Consider the following 14,535-nt stretch of genomic DNA (forward strand, 5'->3'; position numbering starts at 1 on the left):
CATTTCTTTCTTACTCTGTCCAAAGCTACTGAGAGAGTGTTCTTTGCTGTAAATAATACCCCGGTTATGAACATGAAAACGATCCAGAAATTGACCACAGTTTTTTTAAAAAAATGACATAGTGTCTGCTGAGGCCAAAAGCCTTACGAGAACCAAGCAAGCAAGCAGACTGAGAATACCGAAAGCTGGCTTACCCACCTCCTCCAGCAAAAGGCATCTCCACACCTCTGCTTTTTTCTCTGTTCAAAAATTGCAGAGAAGACTTCCAAGGTACTGCCATCCATGGTGTGCTGGAAAGAGCATAGAGCTGAAGCCAAAGAAGTGCTGGGTCCAGTAAGCATGCACTTATGTGACTTCAGGACGAGGCACATCAGCGCAGTCTCAGTTTCTCATTCTGCAGAATCGGGTAATAATACTTACCTCTTAGTTTTGAGCCTGATATCCAAATGAATGTTTGGTAAATACTACTTAAATAAGGATGTGAGTGTCCAAATTCCACCTATGTGAGGAGTTGGCTGGGCTGGAAACATGGAGTCCAGAGGGAACCTACATCTATTACCAAAGAAGCTCAGTAAAGGGCCCAACTCCACTCAAGCCCATACATATCTGACATTTCAACTACCAATGTGGTGACTCATTCCCTCCTCTGCTTATACTCATGGTCAATCAGCTCATGTATGCGTTCACAGGTGTCATCAATTGGTGTCACCCTGGAGTAGGAATCCAGTTTCTGCTAAATATCAACACTCAAATACTGTTTCTGGCACTCATAGTCTAATTTGTTTGATTGATTTATTATTTTTCAAAAGTTCATCAGACAAGAGAAAGATGTACTTGTTCCTATATAGATAAAATATATGCCAAATATATCAACACATCCATTTTATTAAATAGGTTATCAATTAATCCCTTTGGTGAGTAGAATACATAACTATATGATGTGACTACCTTTTAATTTTGATTTTCTTACACTAGATTAAACAGTAGGAAAAATATAGACCTAATAGAAAACCATAGCTTATGTAACAAAAAAAAAATAGAACAAGTATTTTTATAAGTGGTCAGCTATTAGAGTTGCAAATCAGTAATATTGCATTATTTTTTCTATAAAAATTTAAAGAATTTACATAGAAGTTTCTAAGTCTTTCCGATTTCTTAATATAAAAATTTCAGTGTTTTTCTATTCTCTTTTTCTAAAAGCCCCATTGATCCAAATGCACAGAGAGGAAAGAGGACCTGTGGGTTACAAAGGCAATATGAGATTGTCTGAGGGATCCCCAAAGCAGATTCCTTTGCAATCACCGAGGCCTCTTCTCTGGGTGATACCATCCAGCCATCTCTTCTATAGATGTCCCTCTAAGCCATTGTTTCTAATGACCTTGGCATACTCCTTGGCTGACGTGTAAGGGACTCTGGGTCTAGCTGGGTCTTCAAAATCAACGTGGAAGAAACCAAACCGCATGCTGTAACCCTGGTTCCACTCAAAGTTGTCCAGAAGAGACCAAGCGCAGTACAATTGAAGGTTGACTTTATCAAGCTGGATAGCTGAAATTCAAAAGAAAAGGAGGGAATTATTACCATTTCTAGGAAGGTTTGATGAGAATGCAGACAAAAATCACTGAGGACCAATGTGGGCATCTTCCTTGTGCAGGAGGTCAAAAAGGGAATAGAACCAGCCTCTCAATCCCCTTTTCTGATTTACTGGTTTAACGGAGCAGGGACTTCATTGAAGAAGTGAAGTTACATATTGTTATTATTAGTGGATTATTTATTCATTTAGATACTTGTTTTATTTATTCACTAGAGGCTCGGTACATGAAAATTCATGCACTCGGGCGGGGGGGTCCCCTCAGCCCGGCCTGCGCCCTCTCACAGTCTGGGACCCCTCGGGGGATGTCCAACTGACAGCTTAGGCCTGCTCCCAGGGGATTGAGCCTAAGCTGGCAGTCAGACATCCCTCTGGCAGCCCTGGAGCCGTTGGCGGATGTCCGACTAACAGTTTAGGCCCACCCCTTGGGCCGTTAGTCAGATATCCTTAGTGCTTCCATGGTGGAGGGAGAGGCTTCCGCCATCGCCACTGTGCTGGCCAGCCATGAGCTGGCTTCTGGCGAGTGGCACTCCCCCTGTGGAAGCACATTGACCACGGGGGGCAGCATCTGCATTGAGCATCTGCCCCCTGGTGGTCAGTGTGTGTCATAGTGACCGGTCATTTCTGATCATTGTGCTGTTGGGGTCAATTTGCATATTACCCTTTTATTATATAGGATTCCTTTACTCAATACACATCTCTTCAATGTTTACTACTTTTTAGACACAAAGAAACACACACACAACTGAGTTTCTTCCTGGTGCCTAGAATGACATTCAGTAAAGGCCCTGCCCAGCATCTAAGTACAGCTTCCAGATAATCCAGAAAGCCAACAAGTAAAGGAAAGAGGCCATAACAACATGAGTAAGGAAGCCATCACTTACCTTGTGATCAAATGGAGACATGTCTTATAATTCTGGAAATAGAACCTCCAAAAATGAAAGAGGTCAGCACACAACGCTGGCTGTGCCTGTGCCTGTTGCCTAGACTGAGTAGGCACAAAAATGCTATGCCATCTCCTTTGCCCCACATCTAAACTCAGAGTGGTGCTTAAGCCCTCTAAGAGCCAAAGCAATGAACTCCCCCCGCCCCAATATACATGTGCACAAACACAGCATTCTATGTAATTTCATTCGTGGATGCCCCAAAGCCCATCTATGGACTCCATAGTAAGATGCCAACATGTAGAGAATTCTCTAAGCAGTTTTACACTGGGTCCATCACTTTAGTCACAGAACTGAGCTCATTTTTATTAGTATTTTAAGTTTGGCAAACTTGGAAGTTGTGTAGATCTTTCCTTTGAGCATTTTTGTAAATGAAAATAATGAACCATATCTATAGGGTGCACTCTTATCCACTTCTCAATTCACAAACTAAACTTAAAAGGGAAGTTTACTTTATAAGATAGGCATATCCTATAATAAGTTGGGTGAAAATGGACATTCATGTAACAAGTCAAATTTTCATTGCACTGGGGACTGCTTTCAACCAAAGAGACTCCTCTAGCTTCAGAAAAGCAAGACCCACCCTTAAATTTTTCCTTTGGTGTAAATCTGTATTTTCCAGGTCTCTTGTAAGCATTACATCCATATACAACTACATCTGTGATGGTTTCCAAATCTTCTCATAATTTTATTGTTTTACTGTGGATATTCCAGAGACAAAAGGTTCCTGTCAGGTTCATTGATGCATAACCCCTCTGTACCTTTGTGCGTGGAGGCATGAAAAGTGCTTTACTTATGAATGGCCTTGGGGCAGAAATGAAGCCAAGCTGGACTGGCTCTTATGAAGTATTGTTGGAAGAAGAAATATATAACATTCAAGCACATCCAGCATTGCAGGAATATGCATTTACTCGACATTCCCTCTTCTCCTCCTTGTCCATGTTGCCATGTGAGTCTCCTCCCCTCTCAGTCACCACAAACTGCAAAATACCCCTTTTTAAAAATAATTAAAAAAAAACAAAACAAAACAAAAAACCTGACAAGTTCTGGATGATATATCCCTAAGAATTCAAACAACCAAAGGCAAATATCAGGCCAGAAAACAACCACCTCTTTTCACTACCTTGTAATCCCATCTGGCGACATGTGAGGATCTGCATATTTTCTTTCTCTCATTTGCAGAACTACTGCCCAACAAGCACGCCTGCTAGGTACAAAGCCAGACAGTTTCTGAAAACATGCGCAGTCCCACTGATCAAATACAAAAGGATTGATTCATGTGCTAAACCGGGGTCTAAAAAATGGTGCCCTGCCTGCTTGGAAGGGAACAAAAAGAAAATCTGGACAATTTCATTGTTAACTGCCAGGAGTTCCGCAGCAGGTACTAAACGGGCCGAGTGACACTGGTGGATGTCTCTGCGTTTTCGCTGCAGGAACATTCAAGTAGAGAATTACTCAGTTAGGGCCGAGGAGCTGGCCTGCTGTGGGATTCCTTTGCGCTGCGCCACCACTGGGACAAATTACAAAAGCGTGCTGGACCCTGCGCGCCTCTCCTGGTCCAATCTCAAGAACAGAAAGAGACCGTCATCGCCTTTCTTGTCACTATGATTTATGAGGGTCCACATCTTAGCGGGGAAAAAAACACTTCTGTGGGTTCCCTTTCTTTCTTTAACCAGAGTTGGAGGCAAAGTAAACAGGGACTTACAGGAACTGTAGGTGGGTGCAAAGCGCACTGGGATGAAAGTGACACTCCCCACGGAGTCAGAGTTGGTTTGGGACTAAAAGGCCAGTGGAAAGGGTCTCACAGCAGGTTGACTATTAAGACACAAAGAGAAAAGTATCTAATCTTGCTCATATGTTATAGCCTGAGTCAGGCTGTCCTTATTATAAGAACCTCATTCCAGTATCGCATCACACACACACACACATGCACATGCACACATACACGTACATTCACACATATATATCTATAATAATAAAAGCATAATATGCTAATTAGACCAGAAGTCCTTCCAAATGACCTTCCAGACGAAGCCGCGGCTGCGAAGGAAGCCCAGGTCCCAGGTGCCAGAGGGAAGCCAGTGCTGACAGCTGGGGGAAGGAAGGTCTACTCTTGCATGAATTTCATGCATCAGGCCTCTAGTATATATATAATACCCAGTGTCTGCCAAATTGAAAAGGTTAAGGGCAGAGTCCTCCACTAGACTGCTCAAACTTTTGACATCAAATGCAAGTTCAAAGGTTTCCCCAAACCACTCTCAGTTTCAATAATTTGCTACAAGGACCCACTGAAACTTATTTTTCTCACAGTTATGGTTTATTACAGAGAGGGATACAGGTTAACATCAACCAAAGGAAGAGGCACACAGGGCAATGTCTGAGGGGTTCCAAACATGAATGTCCCTTGTCTTCCCCCCTGGGAGAGAAGACCGGTTACCCTCCTGCTGTGGGCCTGTGACAATGCACACAGGGTGGTGCTAACCAGGGAAGCACACCTGAGCTTCAGTGTCCCGACCATTTATTTGGGCTTCATTGCATTGTCATGCTTGATTGACTGATGGCCAATGTAGATGAACTCGGTCCCCAGATTAAGGGGCACTGTGTGACTCAAAGTCCCCACCCTCAATCACATGATGGGTCTTTCTGGGGTGATCAGCTCCCACCCTAACAAGGACTTTCTGTCAGGTAGGACATAGATTTCTTCCCAGAAGCTGAGGGAAAAGGCTAATTTGCTCTCTGGGCAAAACCGCATTCTTTACTACTCTCTCACACATACACACACACAAAACTTGTCCTAGAAGATCATTGTTTCATGGTACTGGGCAGAATCTTCTCAGCTTACTGGTTTATAAAGTGCTGTGATCATGTCTGTGTTTGTCACATTACAAAAGGCTAAAAATTGGGCATTTGGTCTCAAGGGATCTATATCCCCCTGGTTACAAACAGAGATAGCCTTGTTTTCCAGATTGCCTGGGACTTACAGAAGATATCCACAAGTGTGGCATAACTATGAAGCTATCAAACAAACTGCTAATCCACAGACCCAAGCTGCCGTGACAAGAACCAGTGGAGAGGTTCAGAACCATGTGAAAGGCAGCAGACCTCCCAGGAGAAAAAATGAGTGAGATAAAACCCCGGAAGGAGCGAGAAGAAAAATACAACGTCTATGTTTCTGTTTCAGGCTGCTTTATTTGAGCAAACTCTTCCAATGAAAACAAGTAAACATGGACTAGAAAAAATTAAAGACAAATCTTCAAAACGATGGAAAGCTGCCATTTTAGTAGAGAATTACCAAGCCGAAGCAGAAAGTGGACATTGAGATTGGTAGACCTGGCAGCTATGTTTGCCTGATGGAATTTTCCAGTCTTAGGAAATCAGAACCTTTACTGTTTTCTAGGGTGAGCATAGGTGTCAAAGCACAGAGCCACACCATGTCAAAAATGTAGTATGAGACCTCACACCCAGAAAACTCATATCCCCAAGGACTAAACTATCAGGAGAAGGATGAGCCAGAAGCAATCTGGTCATTGGAAAGACTCGAGTCAGCTGGTGATTCAGAGACCATCAAGTTTGGATGTTGAGTTGAGGTGATTCCAGACTGGAGTACCCCAAGTGCCTGGAAGATCTAGATTTAAAATTTTTCTGAAGGGCTATACCTAAATTCTAAACCTCTTATTGTTATAAATATTTTAAATGTAATTATCACACATTATCAAATATAACCAGACAGACATGGAAACATGATGGCATTAAAAATTTACCAGAATTAACAGACAACAGAAACAAACCCACAAAGATCTCAGTTATTAGGATTGTTAGACAGACTATCAAATAACCAAACCATATTCATTATGTTTAAATCATAGAGACCAACTTGAAACATCTTTAAGGTTCAGGAACCATAAAAAACGTGATGTGGCAGCCCTGGCTCCTTGCTGGTTTGGTTCAGTAGTTAGAGCATTGGCCCCATGACCAAGGGGTCGTGGGTTCGATTCCTGGTCAAGGGTATGTACCTCAGTTGCCAGTTCCATCCCTGCCCCTGTTCCAGGGTGCGTGCAGAAGGCAACCAATGGATGTGTCTCTCTTGCATCAATGTTTCTCTTTTTCTCTCTCTTTCTCTCTCCCTCCCTACCTCCCACTCTCTCTTCCACTCTCTCTATTAATCAATGGAAAAAATATCCTTGGATGAAAAATATCCAAAAAACAAAGTGATGTGCCAGATTTGGGATCTACATGCTTGGGTTTGAATCGCAGGGGCCGCAGTAGTTATACAGGTGAAAGAACTGTCATTTCTCATGCTGTAAGGACTGAGTGTGATAGCATGGACCCAGCACAATAACTTGCCCATGGTGGGCTTCTGCTGCTTTCCTCTCTGGCAACCCCTTAGGAGAATGCAGAATCCAAAGGAAAAACACAGTCTGATGTGTTTTCTCCCCCAACCCAAACATTTTGATAAAGTAGAAACTGGTTTTACATAAAAATATTAGACTGTGTAAAAGGGGAAAAGGAGTCACAAAGACAACATTCAGTCTGAGAAAGGTGAGTTTAAGGGTGAAGGGACAGATGTAAACAGACTATATATACCTGAAAGCAAGGCTCTTTATGTCAGTTGACAGATTCCTTTTTTTCCCCTCCAGAGTGACATATCCAAGTCATGGCCTGACTTCCCACCTCACTGAGTTCTGAAGAGTGATCCTGAGACGCCCTAAAGCACTGAATTTTAGAAGTACAAGTTCTCAGACCTGCATGATGTTAGCTGAGCTGGTGCATCCTGGGGATTAGCTCTTGAGCAGAAAATCCTATCTCAGATGGGGAAAAGCTAGTAGAATGGGAGTAAGTCAAGATAACATATATATTATTGATTTCAGAGAGGAAGGGAGAGGGACAGAGAGGTAGAAATATCAATGATAAGAGAGAATCATTGATTTGCTGCTTCCTGTCCCTACTGGGGACTGGGCTGCTGACAACCTGGGCATGTGCCCTGATCAGGAATCAAACTGTGACTTCCTGGTTCACAGGTCAACGCAAGATCTTACCCACACTGGCTGGGCAAGATCCTTAAGTAGTATGTAACTAAGTCAATGTCATAATAAGTCCAAAAGACAGGATCAAAACAACCTCAGATTAAAAGTCAATAAAATAGAAAGGAAACATCTGAGACAAAGACACAGGAGTTAGGAGAGGTCTTGGGGAGTGACTGCAAAGGGTCATGGAGTATCTTCTATTTGCATTAATTTATTGCTAAATATGTGATGTGGAAAAATCAGGATGGTTTAAAGACAGAGTCAATGCAAATGTCAAAACATCTCAAAGTGTAGACTCTGACCACTTGAACCACTTGCAATTACCTGGGACATAGTTTAAAAAGTTCACTGGCCCGACCTTGTAAATGAGAATCCCTTGGGTTGTGTTATGGGTTAAATTCATATATTGAAGCACCAACTTTCAGTACCTCAGCATATGACCTTATTTGAACAGAAAGTCTTTAAAGAGTGGATTGAGCTAAAATGAGGGTGAGCCCCAATCCAATATGACTAGTGTCCTTATAACAGGAGAGAGAGATACCAGGTGTGATGTGCACAGAGGGAAGATAGGGAGGACACAGCCAGAAGGTGATTATCCCAAAGCCAAAAGAGGAGACCTCAGAAGAAGTCAAACTGCTGATACCTTGACCTTGGACTTCCAGCCTCCAGAACTGTAAGAAAATAAATTTATGTTGTTTAAGCACCTATTCTCTGGCACTTTGCTATGGCAGCCCTACCAAACTAATAGTATAGATTATGACCTGAGAACTTCTGTTTATCCTTAATAAACTCCCTGAGTGATTTTTATACTTAATCAAGTTTGAGACTCTTAAGTCTAGAATAAGCTCTGACAGTCCACTACAATTTTTTTAACACCATTTGCAACCCAAGTGGCATAAATATTCAGGCTTATAAATGTGGGAGAATATCCTTTAGCTCCTCTCCCTAAGAGTCATAGCCAGAGGATCTCTGGGCAAAGAGACACACCACCTTTCAGAAATGGATGGCTACTGAGAGCCTAAGGTGGAGATGGTGAATACTCAGAGTTGGGGGTGTGGGGGGTGTTTTCAAAATGCCTTTCATCCCACTGTTTAGTCAAAGCCTAGCCCTATTCCAGTAGATTATGAGAAATCCTCTCAAGTCATCATATGTCATGGGTTGGTTGACTGACCACACAAAAGATTTGTCACTTGAAGCCTGTAAATGTAACCTTATTTGGAAAAAGGGCCTTTGCAAATGTAATTAAGGTGAGGATTTCAAGGTGTAATTACCCTTGTTAATGGTGAGTCCTCAATCCAGTGACAAGTATCCTTATAAAAGAAGAGAAGGAAGGAACACAGGGGAAAAGGCAATGCAGAGGCAGAGGCAGAGACTGGAGTGATAAGTCTATAAGCTGAGGGACACCAAGGCAGCCCCCAGAAGCTAGGAAAGAGACAAGGAACACATTCCCCCTCAATGTCCAAAAGAAACCGATCCTACAGATGCTTGAATTTCAGACTTCTGGCTCCCAGAACTGTGAGAGAATATGTTTCATACACTTATGTGGTGCTAAACCACGACGTTGGTAGTCATTTGTTAAGGCAGCCCTAGGAAACAAATGTACCAGCGGTTGCCAACTAGACTTTGAGTCCCAAAGCAGCCACCTGATTTTGCTGATGGCTTATGAGAATCTCTCTCAAGGCCTGTCAAAGCTGGAGAAAGTCTTCCCAGGACACAGTTTGAAGCAGATTTCCTGGCAATTGCCCTGCATAGTAACTTTAAATATGTTTCCCTGAGTTTGGTTATAATGCACAAGAGCACTACACTACAATTGGAGGGCAGCTTTAACTGAATAACAGTTCCTGCAAGAGAATTCTTGTTTGTTTGTTTGTTTGTTTGTTTGTTTGGAAGAAAAAGGAATTTCCCCCCTTTCTTTGGAGAAAAATTAAGTAAAACAACATCAGGAAGATCTAAACATAGAAAATGCAGAATAAGCTCTCCCCCCAACTCCAGGTGAATGCTAGTGGCTGGACAGCATCTGTGAAAATGCCCAAATCATCCCCACTGGCACATGGGAACTACAAGTAGCAAAAACTATGACTTTCTGAAAAGAGTGTCTTTGAAAACCAAAGGCTAAAATTAAATATTTTATAGGAAAATGCCAATTAACCAGAAACAAGCCGTACAGATTTCTTAATTATCTGTATTGCTCCTTTTACTTACATTAGACTTTGGGGGAAAGAAGCTGCAAATAGCAAGCAGTTGAAAGGGATCACATAAAACTATCTGAATTATAAAGCTGATCTGAGGATAGCTACACATTCAGTGCCATATCATAATTACTCCATCATTCTTACTTTTACAATTACTTCTGTTGTAGGAGAGAAGTTCTTATGGAAATCAAAGTTCTCAGCGAGTGAAGCTCTCTTCCACCAGGAAGGCTTCCATCCTTTCTCTTCCTCTCCCCTTCCTCCCTTCATACCTCCCTCCAAATACTCCTTCCTTCTTTCCTTCATCCCTCCCTTCCTTCCTTCTTTCCTTTTCCTCTGGGACTTACTTTCCCCTTCTATAAAATGCAGGTCTTACTATCTTCTCCCTCGGATTGTGCTGGGTATTAAATAAATTAATATATATATAAAGCTCATTATGAACTAGGTGAGCACTCCATATATACCACTTGTGTTACCGTTGTTGTTATTTCTCTCAAAGTCTGGAAGGGCACTGGATGAGACCTATTTTATCTCTTCCTCCCATCTGGCTTCCAACAGCTTTCAGAGGATGCAGAGTCAGCATAAAATGCTCAGTGCTGAGAACCAGAGAAATCAGGGCATCGAGGGAAAGTATAGCATCTGGGGCAGGGTTGTGCTCTGTGGGAATGGGTCAGCTGTGGGTCATGAGAAATAAATCATTAAAGAAAAGGAATTCAGGGTGAAGCTGCCAGGAACACTAGTGCTGCCGAAGCTCCTGTGCCCCAGAGTGGTCAGAAGTGGGGACGACATCATTCAAGATGTCTGGGACCCTAGGTAACGGCCACCCTATATTTATCAAATACATATTTATTGGGAATATAATAGTGGGAAAACTACACAACCCCTGTTCTTATAGAACTTAATAACCAATGCATATCTTAATCCAATTACCATCTGTGAGCCTTTAATGACATGTGCAAGTTATTATGAAAGAAAAAAGAGAACTGTGAGAAAGAACATATTCACTAATATTTATTGAACATTCAGGTACCACTTCAAGGGTTTCATGTATGCATGCATTCATTCATTTGATCTTGATAGTTAGCCCATGAGTTAGACAGATTGTATCATTGTCCCCATGTTACAGAAAAGGGAATTGACTCACAGAGAGGTTGGGTAACAACCGGGTCTGCAGGCCAAGTCATGCCACTACTGAGTCTTGACAACATGTTCCAGTGGAAGATGCTCTTAGTCAGCAAGGGTGGGAGAATGGGGTGAATGGAACAGTTTCCTGGATGAACTAGAGCTGAGAGCTCAAAAATTAGCTGGAATTCTCTACTGCAATCAGCCAGAGTTCTTTCTTAGTTGTAACAGAAGCTGACCTTGGCTGATGAAGCTGAAGAATGAGGCTCAAACACACCTTTCAGGAACCACCCTCAAAAGCACACCACAGAACTGGTGGGTGGAAGAAACTGCTTTAACTGCCAATAACCCACTGATCACTAAGTCCTTCAGTGCAAGTTGTTGCCATCTGGACAACTTCTGCACCAGAAACTGGACATTACAACCACTGTCGTTCTCAAAAGCTGGATGCTCTGCTGCCATCCTCACCAGCACAAAGGGTTCTACCTTTCTCAAGCTGTTCACTTTCCAATTAAATTCTCACAAGGATTAAGTCTGATTGGTAGAGACTAGCTCACATATCTCACATATCTGTATTCTTACTCCAAAGAAACCTAGGGAATGCCATCCTTTATTTTGCCTAGACAAAATTCATAAGTTTGGATATTCTTCAAATGTAGCAAGTATATTCAACAAGAGCTAGACAGACAAAAAATATGATATATATATATATATATATTTTTACTAGATGAAGAAGGACAAGAGGATTCCAAGAAAAAGAAAAGCATGCATGAAAGATCAGACATGGAAAGTTCACAGCACATGTAAGGAATTTAAAGAACACAGTTCAGTGGATCATAAAGAATATAAGAAATGCCCTGGCTAGTGTGGCTCAGTCAGTTGAGCATCATCCCATGCACCAAGAGGTTGCTGGTTAGATTCCCAGTCAGGGCACATGCCCAGGTTGCTGGCTTAATCCCCAGTAGGCAGTGTGCAGGAGGCAGCCAATATATGTTTCTCACTCATTGATGTGTCTCTCTCTCCCTCTCTCTTCTTCTCTCTCTAAAAATCAATAAAAGCATCTTAAAAAAACAATATTAGAAACTTTTGGAAACAAAGTAGGATGGTGTTTACCAAGGTCTGGCAGTGGGGGTAATGAGGAGATGTTGCTCAAAGTGTGCAAACTTTCAGTTTTAATGTGAATAAGTTTGGGGGAACTATGCACAGATGGTGATTATAGTTAACAATTCTGTATTATAGACTCGAGAGTTGCTAAGAGACTAGATCTTAAAAGTTCTCATAACAAGAAATAAAAGGTAATTATGCAAGGAATGGAGGGTGTTAGCTAATGCTATAGTGGGAATCATTTCTCAATATGTAAGCATATCAAATCAACACGTTGTACACTGTAAACTTATACAATGTCATATGTCAATTATATCTCTAAAAATCTGGAAAAGGGAAAAAAAGGAATTATTGGGAGAAAGCCACAAAGCAAGGGCTGAGACTGTATGTCCTTCTAAAAATTTTAAAGATTTTGATATTTATCTTAACAGCAATGTCATTGAAGAAGTTTACACAAGAGAGTCACTTTGGCTAATTTGCATTTTTAAAAGATTACTGTGACCTCTGTGGAAAATAGATTTGAGTGTAGCAGGAATGGAATCTGAGGGAACTTTTAGGAATGATTGTAATAAATCACAAGGGAAATGATGGGGCGGTTCATCTGGGGTGGCATAGGTGAAGACAGAGAGAATCAGATGGATTCAACAGATAGATAAAATTAACAGGACTGAACATTTCACTGGAGATCAGTGGTGAATGGGATAAGGTGGCAAATTTAGCACAATTTAATGGATAATATTGTTAGTCTCTGAGGTAGAAAACTGGTCATAGAGAAGTTTTGGAGAAAAGGCAGAGAAGATAATAAATCAAGCTTTGGTTGTGATGACTTTTAGGTGCTATTTTTGACCTCCAAATGAAGAGCTTAATAGATAGTTGAATAAATAAATAAAGATTTCAAACTAGAGTCTGTAGTGGAAATGTGAAAATTGAAATTGTCATGTAGATATGGCAATTGAAATCATAGTGTTGAATAGAATTTATAGAATAAGAAAACAAAACTTTTGTGCAAGAGGTATAGTATTCCATCATTAAAAGATAAGCTGAAAAGAGATATTGAGGAGGGTCAGAATTATCCTATGTCCTTGACCTGATACAACCATAGGTGATACATTCTGTGGATGGAATTTGATCAAAGTCACACACTAAAAGAGGGAAATTTAGAAATGACTTCAAAGTTCACAATCCTGCCCTAACCGGTTTGGTTCAGTGGATAGAGCGTTGGCCTGCAGACTGAAGGGTCCTGGGTTCGATTCCGGTCAAGGGCATGTACTTTGGTTGCGGGCACATCCCCAGTGGGGGGTGTGCAGGAGGCAGCTGATCAATGTTTCTCTCTCATCGGTGTTTCTGATTCTCTATCCCTCTCCCTTCCTCTCTGTAAAAATCAATAAAATATATTTTTAAAAAAAGTTCACAATCCTTATATCAGAATAACATGGTAAGATTGCAAAGCTAGAAAGATTGCAAATCTAGGACTGAGGGTGACATCTAAGGGTCAAAGTCACTGTGAGAAGTACATAGCCAGACCTTATGGAGAGCATAAAGTAGGTGGAGGGAAGGCCAGCACCTATAATATCAATCTCCTAAGAGTAATATCTGGGTATTGTAGTGCAGGGAAAATCCTCAAGGCTTCTCCATGACTTCTACAATCCCCTTATGTATCCCCAGGAAATATTCAGGATCAAAACCAGAAACCTTCTCCCAGGGAGAAATTTAGAGGACAGTAATCACACCACGTTTTTCTGGGGTGGCAGTTTTAAAGGGAATCAGATTATAAAGTTACAGCCTCCATGTGAAGCGGGGGCTCTTTTTCACTCACTCCTGAAGTCAGTGGTAAGATGGCACCAATTCTCTCCCCCTTGGAGCACACTTTGCCAACGCTCATACTTTGTTTAAAAGTCTCTCTTTCCCTTATTTGTCAATAGGTCCAAAGTTCCTTGACTTGCTTAGGCCCAGAACAGAGGCAGGCTTGGTGGGGTGTGATCTGTTGTTCTGATTCCATTTCCTAGGACTTGGTCTAGTGATGTGGCTTTCGACCTATTAGAAAGACAAGTTCAGAGCTCCTAAGATGAATTTAGGGGAAACTGTGGCATTTTCAGTGTTGTTTAACTCTGGGCTTTAGACTAATTCTAGCCTGCCTCTAATCTAGGCAAAAAAAAAAAGTCATGGTTTAGACTAGCTCACTAGATTTCTGAAGACAATTGGCGGCCAAAGTCCCAACTAAGAATAAAGTTTTAATTTACTCTCTTTTTAGTGTATATATCTTCATTGGGGGGTGGGGAGGGGGTGTTAATGACTCAGCTATGGCACAATTTTGGTCATGGGTCCTCTAGTCAAATACTCTGTGATGATTCTAAATTTTATATCTCCAATTCTGGCATTTCTCTAACCTACAAACATATATATATATGGCTAATATGCTAAGTGTCCATCTGGGTAATGATGTCACATAGCAACGCCTGGCTTCCTCTCCCTAGCAACTAGCCTCCTTGCAGTTTCTTCAGCCCAGGAACACGACTTGCTTTATAGCCAGGTGGCAACATTTTACACTTTAACCAAATGTCTGT

The 14,535-nt window shown here is 41.6% G+C and overlaps 1 protein-coding gene across 1 annotated transcript in view; it reads right to left on the reverse strand.

Annotated features, from left to right (window-relative positions):
* Positions 1 to 1,205: 1,205 nt before the first annotated feature.
* LOC102250967 (cytosolic beta-glucosidase) overlaps positions 1,206 to 14,535 on the reverse strand; it is a 115,555-nt gene continuing 102,225 nt past the window's right edge. Inside the window, exon 5 of the mRNA XM_005877666.1 lies at positions 1,206 to 1,545. Within this exon, the coding sequence (XP_005877728.1) occupies positions 1,343 to 1,545 (203 nt within the window). The 3' untranslated portion in view covers positions 1,206 to 1,342. The remainder of the gene's footprint in view (positions 1,546 to 14,535) is intronic.

This window comes from Myotis brandtii, unplaced genomic scaffold (assembly GCF_000412655.1).
Source record: "Myotis brandtii unplaced genomic scaffold, ASM41265v1 scaffold525, whole genome shotgun sequence".
In the NCBI taxonomy this organism is placed as follows: Eukaryota; Metazoa; Chordata; class Mammalia; order Chiroptera; family Vespertilionidae; genus Myotis; species Myotis brandtii.